The sequence below is a fragment of the Gopherus evgoodei genome, chromosome 1 (genome assembly GCF_007399415.2).
Source record: "Gopherus evgoodei ecotype Sinaloan lineage chromosome 1, rGopEvg1_v1.p, whole genome shotgun sequence".
Taxonomy (NCBI): Eukaryota; Metazoa; Chordata; order Testudines; family Testudinidae; genus Gopherus; species Gopherus evgoodei.
In genome coordinates, this window is record NC_044322.1 from 94,807,596 (window position 1) to 94,821,491 (window position 13,896).

Genomic DNA, 13,896 nt, shown 5'->3' on the forward strand with positions numbered 1-13,896 from the left:
CTTATGTTAAATAGCACCATATCAAATGCCACCCTATTGAATTTAATGGGAGTAATTGTGGAGTAAGGTGCTACTCATCGAGGGAAAGGGTGTCAGAATCTGCCCAAGCAGAAAAGTATTTCAGTTTGAAATAATAAAAGTGTTACTAGGAGCCAGATGCCACACCTGTGTAGATGGGCAAATGAGAACAAAATGCAGCAGAAATGGATCATTTCTGCTGTGCATGTGGTCCATACCACAAAGAACCCACATCCAGGGAAGCCACAACCCTTTGAATGCCACAGAGCAGAGATCTGTAACAGCTGGTCTCTATTTTGAACCTTGGCATAAGTGCGTGTGAAGGGGTGTGGCTGGCAGGACACATCCACAATAGTGCTACATGCTAAGTCCTCTACTGGATCAGGACCTAACTTATGAACATATAATACAGATCTGTTTCCTTAAATTCTTCTCAATATCAGTAGGGATACTCACAATTAAAAAAACAACAAGGAGTCCGTGCGGCATCTTAGAGACTAAAACATTTGGGGGGTCAGTGCTAATATTAAGGGAAGGAAAATTACTTATGTAGTGCTAACGAGGCCAATGCAATCAAGGTGGATGTCACCTATTTCCAACAGCTGACAAGAAGGGTGAGTATCAGCAGAAGGAAAATTACTTTTTGTAGTGACTCATCCACTCCCAGTCTTTATTCAGGCCTAACTTAATGGTGTCCAGTTTCCAGCACTGACCTCCCACTTGGTAAGGCAACTCCCATCTTTTCATGTGCTGTAATATTTATACTGCTTATTGTATTTTTCACTCCATGCATCTGATGAAGTGGGTTTTAGCCCACGAAAGGTTATGCCCAAATAAATTTGTTAGTCTCTAAAGGTGCCACAAGGATTCCTTGTTATTTCTGCTGATACAGACTAAACACGGCTACCACTCTGAAACTGTCAAAATTACAAGTGATAGTTTTCTATCCATAAGAGCTGAAATGGCAACTTCACAAAGCTTCATTTAAACAGAATTCCTGATGCAAATTTTTTAAATGCCTTAATTTAAAACAGTAAAATAAAAAAGTATATTTAATGAATTTGCTGTGTACTCTGCAGGTGGAGATTTGGCTTCAATTGTATTAAGGCACAATAAATGCAAATAACGTATACATTTTCACAATGTGTTTTGCAGAAGATAACTTTTCATTACATAGTGTTTACTGATGACAAGTCTTTCAATAAGTATTTCCTCTAGTTAATTTAATACTTTTTTCTTTGATTAGCTGGATAAAAAGAGGAATGTATATTAAATTATTTAAATATTGGTGCAGTGCAAAATATAAGCAAAATGCAACCATTTTCTTCTAAAATACAGTAGATTGATATTGATTTTCAGCATTTGGATCTCAGCAAAGCAAAACTGAAATTTTTACATTAATTTCTACACACCATATCTGTATTACGTTTTAATTTTAAAATTTATATTTACAACAATATGTGAACTTATCTCTATAAAAATATATTTTTGGTTGGTTCAGTTCTTGTTTCTGCCAGTTTGCAAAACTGCTTTAAAAAGATGGAGTATATAATAAGTATTGCATTAGAAAATGGTGTGTTATATTATCAAAACTGCTGTAAGACAAATTTTAAAGTGACACTAAACAAATTGATTTTACATTCTTTCCAAATGGGAAAATAGAGAAACTCCAGGTTTTCTAACAACCTCTAAAACTGCACCCCGGAATTGTTAGATGCCTTGCATCTGTGATTTAAATATGAAAGTCTTTGCAATGTAACTTTCAAAAAAAAACCCTAGGTCTGCCTAATTCCTTTAGCAATGGAAATGTATTTAAAATCAAAGAAAGAGCTAGATGAAACATTTTTCTTAATATTAAATATGATTCTGTCTAGTGCAAAAAGCTCCACTCTAAACACTGTCAGTCATCCAGTTGAGATGGTTTCCGGTTTGCATTCTATAGAAAGCAATCACGTCTACGCTGGATCACAGGGCAGTTTCACATAAGATTAATCCTGAGGCAGCATCTATTGAAGAATCTGTGACAACTTGACCATTCTGAATAACTTCTGGGTAATTTTTACTGAAGTAGACCTAGAAAAAGAAAATGTCCATACACTGATTAATTTTACCAATCATCGTTAAACATGTTTTAGTTTCAAGAGACAAAAGTTCTTCAGATTAATGCAAAGTAAGCACAGAAATTAATTTCCTTAAGGAAACTGAACAGGAACTTTAGTTTAACAAAATTCAAGAAATAGCTCCTTACTCACTGAGAAATTACTAAAATTACTCTCTGATCTTGCTCTCTGATCAGAATAAAGTGTAACTGATGCCTCACATGACCTGCAGACCCACTCAAGTTCTGATAATTCAGATCAATAGATATATTTTATCACTTTGCATTAAACAGATAAGTAAAATTATTTTACTGGCTCAAAACATGGAGATAAATTAAAAACAGGGTGACAAAGAGGCTGGGAAATCTAGAGTCTGCACAAGGGTTTCTCATTTTCACACATAAAATGAACACAATGGATTTGGATGTTAATATCAGGTTGTAATCCTTATATTTTACAAACTATGATTGACAACCATTGAAACTTCACAGTATATGTATGAAATATCCCAGCGTTTAATTTGCGCTGCAGAGCAGTTATAGGGCCTATAGAAATGTGATCTCTGGATAGTGTACCACAATAATGAAAGGAGAAGCAAAAGCCTTAACAATGACTCAACCAAGCAACTTCTCTAAAATGTAAGATGATACCAAATAATAGGACAGTTCTTTGCCAAGCCTTTGAGTTCTTGAATTCTACCAATTTCTAGCTGAACTAGAAGAGATACAGGTTTCCTGATAAATGTATAATCAGAACATAAAGGAAATGAAATGCTGTCAAGTTTCACTGTTCCACAATCATCAGTTTTTAGTAGCTGTATCATATCTCTGTTCCTTGACAGATGCGCATAACAAAATGAAATAATGTCAAGACTTGTGTGCTCTTATCTGAAAATGTGTTTGGATGAAAAAGGACTTCAAATGTAATTTTTTCAAAGAAGAATGTGAAAAGTTTTGTTTGAGCCTTTAAAAAACAGAAAATATGCTATCTTTCTGAGGCTGACATGTGTCACAAGTTAGGTCTCATATTCAAACTGTCCTGAATATATATGGCTTGTGAAACATTTCTCCTATTTATATTTTGGGGGCACCGTCAAAGTTAACTTTGCCTGATAATTACGTTATTTTCATATAGGAATAAATGTATAGGACATATGATATAAAAAAGAAATAGCTGTATTATACAAACCCTCCTATATGCATGAATGTCTCTCTTTGTGTACACACACACACTAATGCAGTGTATTTGTACAATTTTCAAAGAAGGTTATGATTTGAATCAACAAAAGGACTGGAAGTCAAGTGTTCTCCAGTAACCAGCCATAATGGGGCGCACTAGAGGAAAATTAATCTAGTGCCTGGTTGCATCTACATATTGGAGGTAAGAGCATTTCCATCTTTTTACTGATTTAAGACATAATTTTAACATACTTTTACTGTAGCTTTTGACAGTGAATTCTCTTAAGGAAAGGTAATAGAAAACCTTAGCACATTACCGGGGATACAATGAAATGGCAGTAGCTTTTCAGCCATCTCACTGTAAGCGTATGGGAATCCTTCCCCTGGGCTGGATATTGCAAGATGCAGAATGCCCACAGTTCAAGTGTGGAAGGGACACGGGGCGCCTCACATAAAGCAGGTCTTCCACTAACATTAACAGGACTGTAATGGCATTAAAACTTCTAAAAAGTAATGACTCTGCATGCACAATAGCTGATATTTAAATATAGATCTTGCTTTTATCAATATATCCAAAGGCTGTTACTACAGTAATTGCGCATTCCTGGTGCCACCGAAGTCAGCAGCAAAGCGTCCCTTTACGTCAGGATTGGAGTCCAAATGGTAAATGTTGTTTATCTGAACAAATCATTGCTGAGTGTGCAGCAGTGGAGTAAACTAAACTAAACTCAATGAACACATTATTCCTTCTGACAATTATTTCTCTTTTTCTTATGATGATCTAACAGCTCCTTTTAAACTGAACATAGATAACAACAATGTTCACTTAGGGCTCAATCTTGCAGAGAGGTTTGGAGGTGGCTGAGCAGTGTCGCATAGCATTCAGACTCATAAGCAATTCTGAGCGTGCTCAGCAGGGTGGACTTTGAGCTGCATCATACTAAGCCAGGGTTGCTGCCTTTTACATTCGCAGAAGAATAATAAGGAATGCTAAGCAGCTGAAATGGGCAGAATTGTGGGAGAGAGGTGTTAGAAGCTGACCCAAAATTTTCAAAAGCAACTACTAAATTTGAGTGCCTGCATCCATGGATATCTAACCTGAAACATGTAAGGGGGGCAACTTTCAGAAAATTAGGTCCCTTTAAGTTGTCTCAAGGTGGACAGTGAAAATTAAAGACACTCCATCACTGGTGACTTATGAAAATCTTGGCCCTGATGCTAAAGTGTGCATTCCATGCATTTAAATTAGATGCACAGCTGCCCTACTGCTCCATAAAACTTACTGTAACCTGCAGCAACTTGTTGCCAGTGTATGCTCTGCTGCAGGATCCAAGCAAGGTCAATGAAAAACTCAGAAATGCCTATTAGCCAACAAAGCCACATGCTGAACCATTTTGGTAAGGCAAACCATTGTCAAATAAGTATATGGTTTGAAAAAGATTACAATCCAATTCTTACCATTATTTAAGGTGCAGCTGGTTTTGGATATCAGAATGCCTTAGGAACCACAGTAGGAACTTATGAGAACACAACAACAAACATATCACAACAGAAAGAGGAGCCATTAACACATCCTGTGTTAGCGCGCAAGACGCACAGGGGACATTAATAAAGGAATCCGTAGTTAAGCTTCCTGTTCCTTTCACAACTGTGCCATATCTGTAGTTTGAGCAGTTGCTGAGATTCTCTTTACTCTCATATTTTGGATGAGGAGCTAACAGGTACCATGCTCTGCTCCCTTAGCAGATACTTAGCTTGTATCTACCCTCTAGCCCAGTAGTTACCAAACTGTTGCACAGCATGAATCACATTCTAAGAGAGATTGGTTCATGGAGCTCTTCCCTTCCTGCATACAATCACATAACACTCCTGTATCAACAGCAGGTGATTACATAGACAAGTACTATTAGGCAATTCTATTACATATTTTGAGCTGTCCTTGAATGCAGTTTTGCAACTGGAAACAGAAGGAGGCATCACCATATGGTCAAACTCTCTGCAGATGACAGTTTCAGAGTCTTGGCTCTAGTCTGTCCATTCTTTGCAGGATTGAGCCCTAATTTCCCATGAAGTTGGTTTTAGCTTTGTAGACAAACACTGATTTAGAACTTTTAATTCTGTTTATATACATGTAATTGGTTCCTTTAAACATAATTTCTATAAATTCCAGATATATCAAATTTACTTTTTTTTTGTTTTCTATATAATTATCATACAGAATATGATGAACCCTGTTCTCTAATAATGTATCAAAATATGATTCACCATTCAACATCCTGGGAAACACAGCATGCTCTGGAATACATTCTGGCTGGGATCATGAACAAAGAATTGTTTCCAGAGTTCTGAAATTGGTGCTACATAGGAGAGTTATAATATAAGATCTGCTCTGCTTTTGCCATTCAATAAACCTGTTAATTAGTACACAATTATAAATAAGGCCTTGTGCACTCTGTAGCTGTAGAATTTGCTGCAGAATACATCCCTGGCTGCTAAACTGTATTCCAATCGAATCTCCCTAGACATCACTGCTGTGAAGAAAACACTGAAAGTGTGAACTTATGCAGTGGTCTCTTCCTGCATCTACAGAAAGCCAGAAACAATAACCTTGAGGGGCATGATGTGCCTTGTTCATTGAAACCTGTGGACTCTTTAATGCCATCGATCCATTTTTCCAAGATATCAAAGAATAGCCTATTTTTACTATGCAATTCTCCACTTTGCGGCAGCCAGGCATCAGCCATTTTGTTTCCTGAATCTCAGCCATGCTGCCAGCCCAGTGTTCTCCAGCCTTCCCCACAAATTGGATTCTAATGCATGCTCCTCATACTGTTCTATGAAGCCAGGCAGCAATATCCAAGGGAGCCAGAGCTGGAGTTCAGTTTGCTGTCAGGTAATGGGGAAAGCCAGCAGCATAGTTTGGCAAGCTGGGTTGCCTTGATAAGAATGCAGCAACAGTTGCGTTGAGAGACTGAAGCAAATTGCAAACTCCTTTCTTCACTGACACACATCTGGGGGGTAGTAGAAAGGAGAGGAGAAAAGGAAAGAGGTTCAGCTCTACTGAAGTCATCTAGCACAAGTCAGAAGCCAGGGCAGATGGGTTGCCTGCAGATCATACCAAAGAGACTGTGAGAAAGGTCAAGAGAGAGAATAAGGACTGGGACAAGGATAGGCTGGAGGGGTCGGGTCAGAAGCGTCTGTCACTAAAGCCACTAAAATCTCCCCAGAATCTGGAATAGAAACCAGGATTCCAGAGTCAATATTCCTTTCTACTCAGCAAATAGCTGTATAACCAGCTGGCAAAATTTGTGCTGGCCCACACAGAAGATGATAACCTACTGCTGAGGTCAGCTACTCCTTTAGCTCAAGTAGCAGAGCTCTGAGTGGTGGATCTAAAGATTCAGATTGAGCAGGGGGTTGAACTAGATAACCTCCTGTGGTCTCTTCCAACCCATGGAACAGTCAAACCACTGTGTAGGAGACCATACAATTCCATGTGATGGAATTTGATTTTTCAGGTTGCTTTTTTAAAAATCCAGAAAGTTACATACAAAAAACTACCTTAATGTTAAGACTGCAAAGTCAAACAGTAAGAATATGGCAATATCACAATAAAGTTGCCTATGCAATCTTAATTCTCCCCCTTGGTTATATGCATTATAGTATGCTCTTTAATTACATAATCACATACTATTTGTTCAAAGGACCCCTGCATCTTTCGGTGCACAACATGAGCCTGTTCTGAGAATAAAGCAGAGCTGTGTACTGAAGGATGCTGTTGTCTGTAGGACTCCTGCCTTGTTTGTTGCAGAAGTTGGAAAGTGTATAGTGAATGGGGTGGGCAGAAAAAAAGGAGAGTCTCATGGTTAAGACAGTTGACCACCAATCCGGAGAATGGGATTCTATCCCTGCCTCTGCCACAGAGATCCTATGTCAGGGATGAGCAAAGTACAGCCCAGGGGCCACATCCAGCCCTTCAGACATTTTAATCTGGCCCTCAAGTTCCTGCTGGGGAGCAGGGTCCAGGGTTTTCCCAGTTCCAGCGCTCTGGCTGGGGAGCGGGGTCATGGGCTTGCCCTACTCCATGCGTGTTGTGGCTCCACGCGGCTCCTGGAAACAGCGGCATGTCCCCTTCTCCAGCTCCTACATGTAGGGGCAGCCAGGGGGCTCTGCACACTGCCCTCGCCCAAGCGCTGCCTCCGCAGCTCCTATTGGCCGGGAACCATGGCCAATAGGAGCTTCAGGGGCGGCACCAGCGGACAGGACAGCATGCAGAACTGCCTGGTCACACATCCATGTAAAAGCTGGAGGAGGGACACACCACTGCTTCCGGGAACTGCTTGAAGTAAGTGCCACCCGAAGCCTGCACTCCTGACCCCTTCTTGTGTCCCAACTTCTTGTCCCAGCCCTGATTCTCCTCACCCTCCAAATCCATCAGTCCCAGACTGGAGCACCTCCTGCACCCCCAACCCCTCGTCCCCAGCCCCATCAGGGCCTGCACCCCCAGCCGGAGCTGCACCCTCCTCCCTCCACACTCCAACCTCTTGCCTCAGCCCAGAGCCTCCTCCCACACTCTGAACTTGTCATTTCTGGCCCCAGCCCAGAGGCCACACCCAACTCCCAAAACCCAACCCCCAATTTCATGAGTATTCATGGCCCGCCATACAATTTACATACCCAGATGTGGCCCTGGGGTCAAAAAAAGTTTGCCCACACCTGTCCTATGTGATGCTGAGCAAATCACTTAAACCAAACTTGTCAGGGGTGGTCATTAACTGTGTGTTCCTCATTTCTTAGGTGCCCAATTTGCGAGAACTGGAGTTTGATTTGTAGACATGCTAAGCATTCACTGCTACAACAGAAAACAGTGGGAGCTGTATTCAGAACAGAAGTGCTATAAAATGCAAAACTTTTTTTAAAAAATCAGACTGCAGGCTTATCAAATTGGGCACCAAAAATTAATATACATTTGATCTTAATGTCTCTGTGTCTCAGTTCTCCATCTGTAAAGTAGGGATAATACTACCCCCTCATCTCAGAGGGGTGTTGTGGAAATAAATCAGTAAATGTTTGTGAAGCACTCAGACACTGTAATGTTAAGCGTCATAGAAAAGCTCATGAGGAAATTAATAATTCTTTATTCAGAGCTGGTTTGAATAGTGTGCAATAAATAAGGCCTGGAACCACACAATGAAGAGAAAGCAAAATATTGAACAGCCACTCATTCAATGAGCACCATTCATCTTGTGCACTAAGCAAGGAAAAGATAATAAGTGATCAAATAACTAACAGCTGGGTCACAAGGGGGCCAAATTTAGGTTGCACGGGCAACCTTAATTTTGTCATTTTCTAACTTCTGAGTGCTTGACCGCACAACCTTAATGTTCTTTCAGGGTCATTTTTTTTGAGTCATGTATGTCTATAACATACTCTGACACACACTATATTATTTATACATGAATATATGCACAAACACATACAGATGCAAACAATCCCAAGCATAATCTTTCAACTCAGAATATATATCATTTTGAGATCTGGATGTATATTATTTTATATCCAAGTAATAAAGCATAGTATATAAGAGTTTAGAATTGAAATACTGATAGACCCTTAACTACAGGAGTGGATGGGGCCTGCTCTAATACGGAATATGCTAACTTGTGAAAAATAAGACTAGAGACACAAACTTAATTACAACTTCTTTTAAAACTACCTGTTTTGCTGTTTCAATCAGAGCAGCAGCTTCAGCCTTGCCCACTTGTTGCACCATCTTGTAGAACAGGCTCTCTTTTTCTTGTAGCAAAATGTATGGCTCATTATATTCTTTTAGTCTTCCTGCATCTAAAACCTGTTAATCAGCAGCAACACACCTATTAACACATGAAATTCTGAAACAAGATTATTATAGGTAATTCACTAGAACAGTAGGGATGGTAGGTGGGTTTTTTAGACTGTATTCTTTGATTTAACGTTAAAATGTATTATATGGATTGAAGGTTGAAGATAAAAATATCCTCTTAGTGGGAGCATGGTATATTTTCTGTTTCTAGACCAGGAAGTATGTTGGGAAGATACCTACCCTGAATCTATTCTTTACTCATAATAAAGATGAGGTACTATCAGAGATAGAGGTGTCAAAACAGAAGTGCTAGAACAAATTCATAAATTAAAAAGTAACAAGTTGTTAGGCCAACAGTACATGCTCAAGAATTTTGAAAAAAAGAGTAAAGTCGGTGAGCTGCTAGGAAATATGTGCAGTCTCTCATTACAATCAGCCATTCTGCTAAAGAACTAGAAGGTAGCAAATACTGTACATATATAAATATATTTAAAAGATACTGAAGGGGTGATCTGGGGAATTACAGACTATGAAGTCTTACTACTTTCCTTGGTAAGTTGATCAAAATTATAATTAAAAATAGAATTATAAAGTACTTAGTAAATCATGATAAATTAAGGATCTAACCACCTTGGCTTTTGCAAAGGAAAATTATGCCTCATGAATTTATTAGAATTCTTAAAATGCATCAATAACACAGTAAATAAAGGAGAACTGGTTGACAATTTATTTGGACTTTCAAAAGGCTATTGAAGGAACTAAGTACGCACAGTATTAGAGACAAAGAATGTTCATTGCTCAGGAAGGAACGCACTAAGAGACAGAAAACAAAGAGTAGAAATAAATGGTCGATTTTTACCATGACAAAAGCAGGATACCACAAAGTTTCATACAAATACTGATGTTCAATATATTTATTTGTCGTCTGGAAAAGGGGTGATTAGTGAGGTGGCAAAACTTGCAGATGATACAAAATTATTCAGGTAAGTCTAGACCACAGAGAACTGTCAACAACTTCAGAGGACCCTAACGAAAATGAATGAGCACCACAGTGGCAGATGAAAATCAATTCTGACAAATACAAAATAATGCATATTGGAAGGAACACTTAACGACTCATGTACTCTATTGAGTTCTAAAGTAATTATATGACTCAGGAAAAAGACTTGGATATCATGGTGTACAAACTATATTCTAAGAGCAGTAGCAGTCAAGATATCAAACAAAATGTTAGGATGAAGAGGGGAATTGAATGGAAAATAATATAGATAATATTTTTTTATTATATAAATCAATGATATGCACTTACCTGGAATACTGTACCCGGTTTTCAAAAAGGATACAGCAGGAAGACAGGGACAGATGATGGGAATGATTAGAAAGACAAAAACTCATATGGAGAGATGTTAAAGAAGTTGGGATTATTTACTTTAAAGAAGAGATGAATAAGAAGGAACACGATAAAAGTATTCAAAATAGTAAGTAGTATGGAGAAAGTAGCTCAAAAACATGTTCTCCCTGTCTCATAACACAAGACCAGCAGACACTCATTGAAATTGAATGGTGGCAAATTTCAAAACGATGATGAGGAAACTGCTTTATACAACGCCTAACCTACCTATAGTGCTCATTGTGACAAGATATCATTGAGGCCAAGAGGTTAGGAGGATTCAAGAACGGATTGGATGTTAGTATGGATAACAAGAACATACAGAATTATAATAGTAAATACTGAAAAAAAGGTAGGAAGCAATATAAGCTGTCATATTTCAGATTGTAAGTCAAACTCTTACTCTTAGGGGTTAGGAGGAAATGGCCCATGAAATAGGTAATTCCAGAATAGTTAGGTTTCTCATAGTTTTCTCTAAAGCTGCTAGTACTGGTGACTGTCAGTGACAGAAAACAGGACTAATTGGACCAATGGACTGATCCGTGTGGCAGTCCCATGTAAGAATTAGGCATTGTTGATTCTTTCTGCTAATGTGTTTTAAATATCTTGAACTAGCATTGGGAAATTCAAGCTCCCTAAACTACCAGCAAAATTATAATGTACCAGTTATTATACAAGTATAATATGATGCATTATATTTGAATATATGATAATCAAGATCATATGTAGCAATTATTACAAAAATAGTTTGCAGAGAAGTAGCCATAGACTTTTTTCCATTTAAAAAAGCTTCCATAGTAAAGAAAAATGCAAAGTATATGCAATGAATTCCTCAAGAGAACAATATATATCCAGTATTGTTATGTGTATGGATGTGCAAAGTGTTAATGGAAAACTTTTTCAAGTTATATTACACAGCACATAAATCACTCTTACTCTATAATAAATGCTCAAAGTATGTCACCTGGGCAGGTATTAATTATACATGCAGATATTTCAATATTCTTACACTCATCAGTATTAATCTGCATATTTAAGGGTAAATTACAAAACATAATTTTCATTGCAACCTTTCATCTACTACAGTAAATCACAGTTAAATGCAGCTTTCTTAAGCATTTAAGGATAATTGAATCTATCATGTATACAGTACGTACATAATAATTAAGATGAGCTATAATTTGGCATTCCAAGTTAGATGCCTTGAATGTGCAATTTTTTATTTTTTTTTAAAAAAGGGTAGCACTTATTATGTAATTTCTCCTTAGGAAATCAAAGACAAAGCATATTCTCTAAATATAGGATGCTTTTTTTCTCTCTCTCTCTCATGTGAATTATGTAGATAATATGAAGCTATTTCCTATGTAAAATACTGTTTTATACTCGTGTGGACTACAGATTGTGCTAAAGCTACAAAGAACTTTGTGAACATTACAAAAAACAAACTACTGGATAAAATTGAAAGCTTTTGACCTCTAAAGGCCCTAAATGGCCTGGGAGCTACTTATTGAAAGACTGCATCTCTCCTGTGCCATGCTATTGCCACAGCTGCATTCAAAGGGGACAGATGAGATGGGGCCCCCAGTATCAGAGGGCAGCGGCTGATGTTGCATTATCCATACACACTACCTCAGCTTTGGAACTCTCTCTCCACTTAAGTTTAAAACAGCTCTAGTTTATGGATCTTTGGAGCAGCATGAAAGGCCCATATGCTTTCGCTAGCTGTGAGGAAACAGGAAGGCTGAGGTAGGAGTTCTTAATAATTTAAAATATGTTTTTCACCGCCGGATTATCATTAGTAGATATGAATACTGATTAATGGTTAAAAGAGGCGGGGGGGGGGTGAGCTAGAGGAATTGTCTATTTGGTGCTTATCATGAATGCCTAGAGTACAAGATAGGCACTCTTCTTTAAGTGGCCAAATATTAAAATCAAAATAAATAAAATACTTTGGCCAAAAGTCACACTCTGAATGAATAATATTTTACTCCAAGAGTTAGACCTATTAAAATCAATATCATTATTTGCAAAATAAGTTGCTACTCAGTATAAGACAGACAGAATCTAGCCCTTAACTACTGACACTTATCTTCTGATCAAATTACATCCAAAGCATAACCCATACCACCGTGCAATATGACTAAATTCAGCCCAGACACTTTCCCAGGTAGTTGTACCTGTTGAATTCGGTCCAGAAAAGCCAGACAAACTCTCAGTTAGCAAGATCAGACAGGAGTAAGAAAGCATGGAGGCAGGTGTTGGTGTTACACTGATATCAAGATCTGACTTCAGTCTAAGTGCCGGCACAGATTTTATCTGACACCTTGGACAAATCAATTTCTCAGTGCCTCAGCTTCACTATTTGTCGCCTCAGAGGGATGTTGTAAGGATTATGAACTGCTTGTAAAGTTATATGAGATCTTTGGATAAAAACACTTTATAAACCCAAAGTAGTAGTATATAAATTATGGCCTGATTCTCCACTGCCTTCCACCTTGTGCATCATTTATTTATGCCTGTGCAAAGTGAGTGTAAAAAGCAACCATTTTGATTTGGCAGCATTTTTTACCCACTTTGCACTCATTCTGCCCTGGTATACATGACTACACAAGGAATAAAGTTGAGGAAAGTCAGACCCTTATGTCTAATCTTGTCATTTACTTTCATGGGGTTATTTTCCTGAGAAAGAATAACTCACACGAGTATGAGTTTACAAGGTGATCACCCACAGGACTATATGAAAGGTAATCTTTAAAGAATGGAAGACATTGATCCACCTTAATATGCAAAGTGTATGTGATTATAATTTTTTTCTGCCCAGAATGCCATTTGTACTCAGACAGTATTGGCCATACAGTTTTTACTTTAAAAATGTGTAAATGTGTCTCTTGATTCTTGAATGGAGTCCCCTAGCCATTTCTGAACCACGGAATGTTTCATCTGAGTTGTGGAGTCTTCTTGGGGTGAATAGCTGTCATTCGCCCCATCACACACATTTTAGTGTGAAAGTTATCAAAAGGGAATAGTACTACATTGGATAGAAGGCACTACTAAAGTTTAGTTTGACAAAGAGAGAGAGAGATCAAGAGAGAAAAGAGTGGGAAAGGGTTTAACAAAATTAGAGGAAAGCAGCAATTTTACAGTGACTTGCAAAAGCAAATTTGGAAGTGCAGTGTTATCCATACAAATATATATCTTCCCCACGTCCTCTCTAGCCAGCCTCTGGGGGCTATTTGCTTTTGCCACAAAAATATTTCTGAGCTACATTTTTATAAAATTTATTTTTATGCCACAAGTTCGTTGGCCATTTTTTCTCTGGTATCTATTGCAATAGTATATTTTCTCCCCTTAACCGGTGCAATTTTTAAG

At 38.1% G+C, this 13,896-nt stretch overlaps 1 protein-coding gene across 2 annotated transcripts in view; it reads right to left on the reverse strand.

Annotated features, from left to right (window-relative positions):
* Positions 1–858: 858 nt before the first annotated feature.
* Positions 859–13,896, reverse strand: part of ABCC4 (ATP binding cassette subfamily C member 4) — a 221,236-nt gene continuing 208,198 nt past the window's right edge. For both annotated transcript variants that reach the window (XM_030567487.1, XM_030567495.1), the window contains 2 exons: positions 9,012–9,146; positions 859–2,091 (listed from right to left, as the gene is read on the reverse strand). In XM_030567487.1, coding sequence (XP_030423347.1) covers positions 1,984–2,091; positions 9,012–9,146 — 243 coding nt within the window. In that variant the 3' untranslated portion in view covers positions 859–1,983. The remainder of the gene's footprint in view (positions 2,092–9,011; positions 9,147–13,896) is intronic.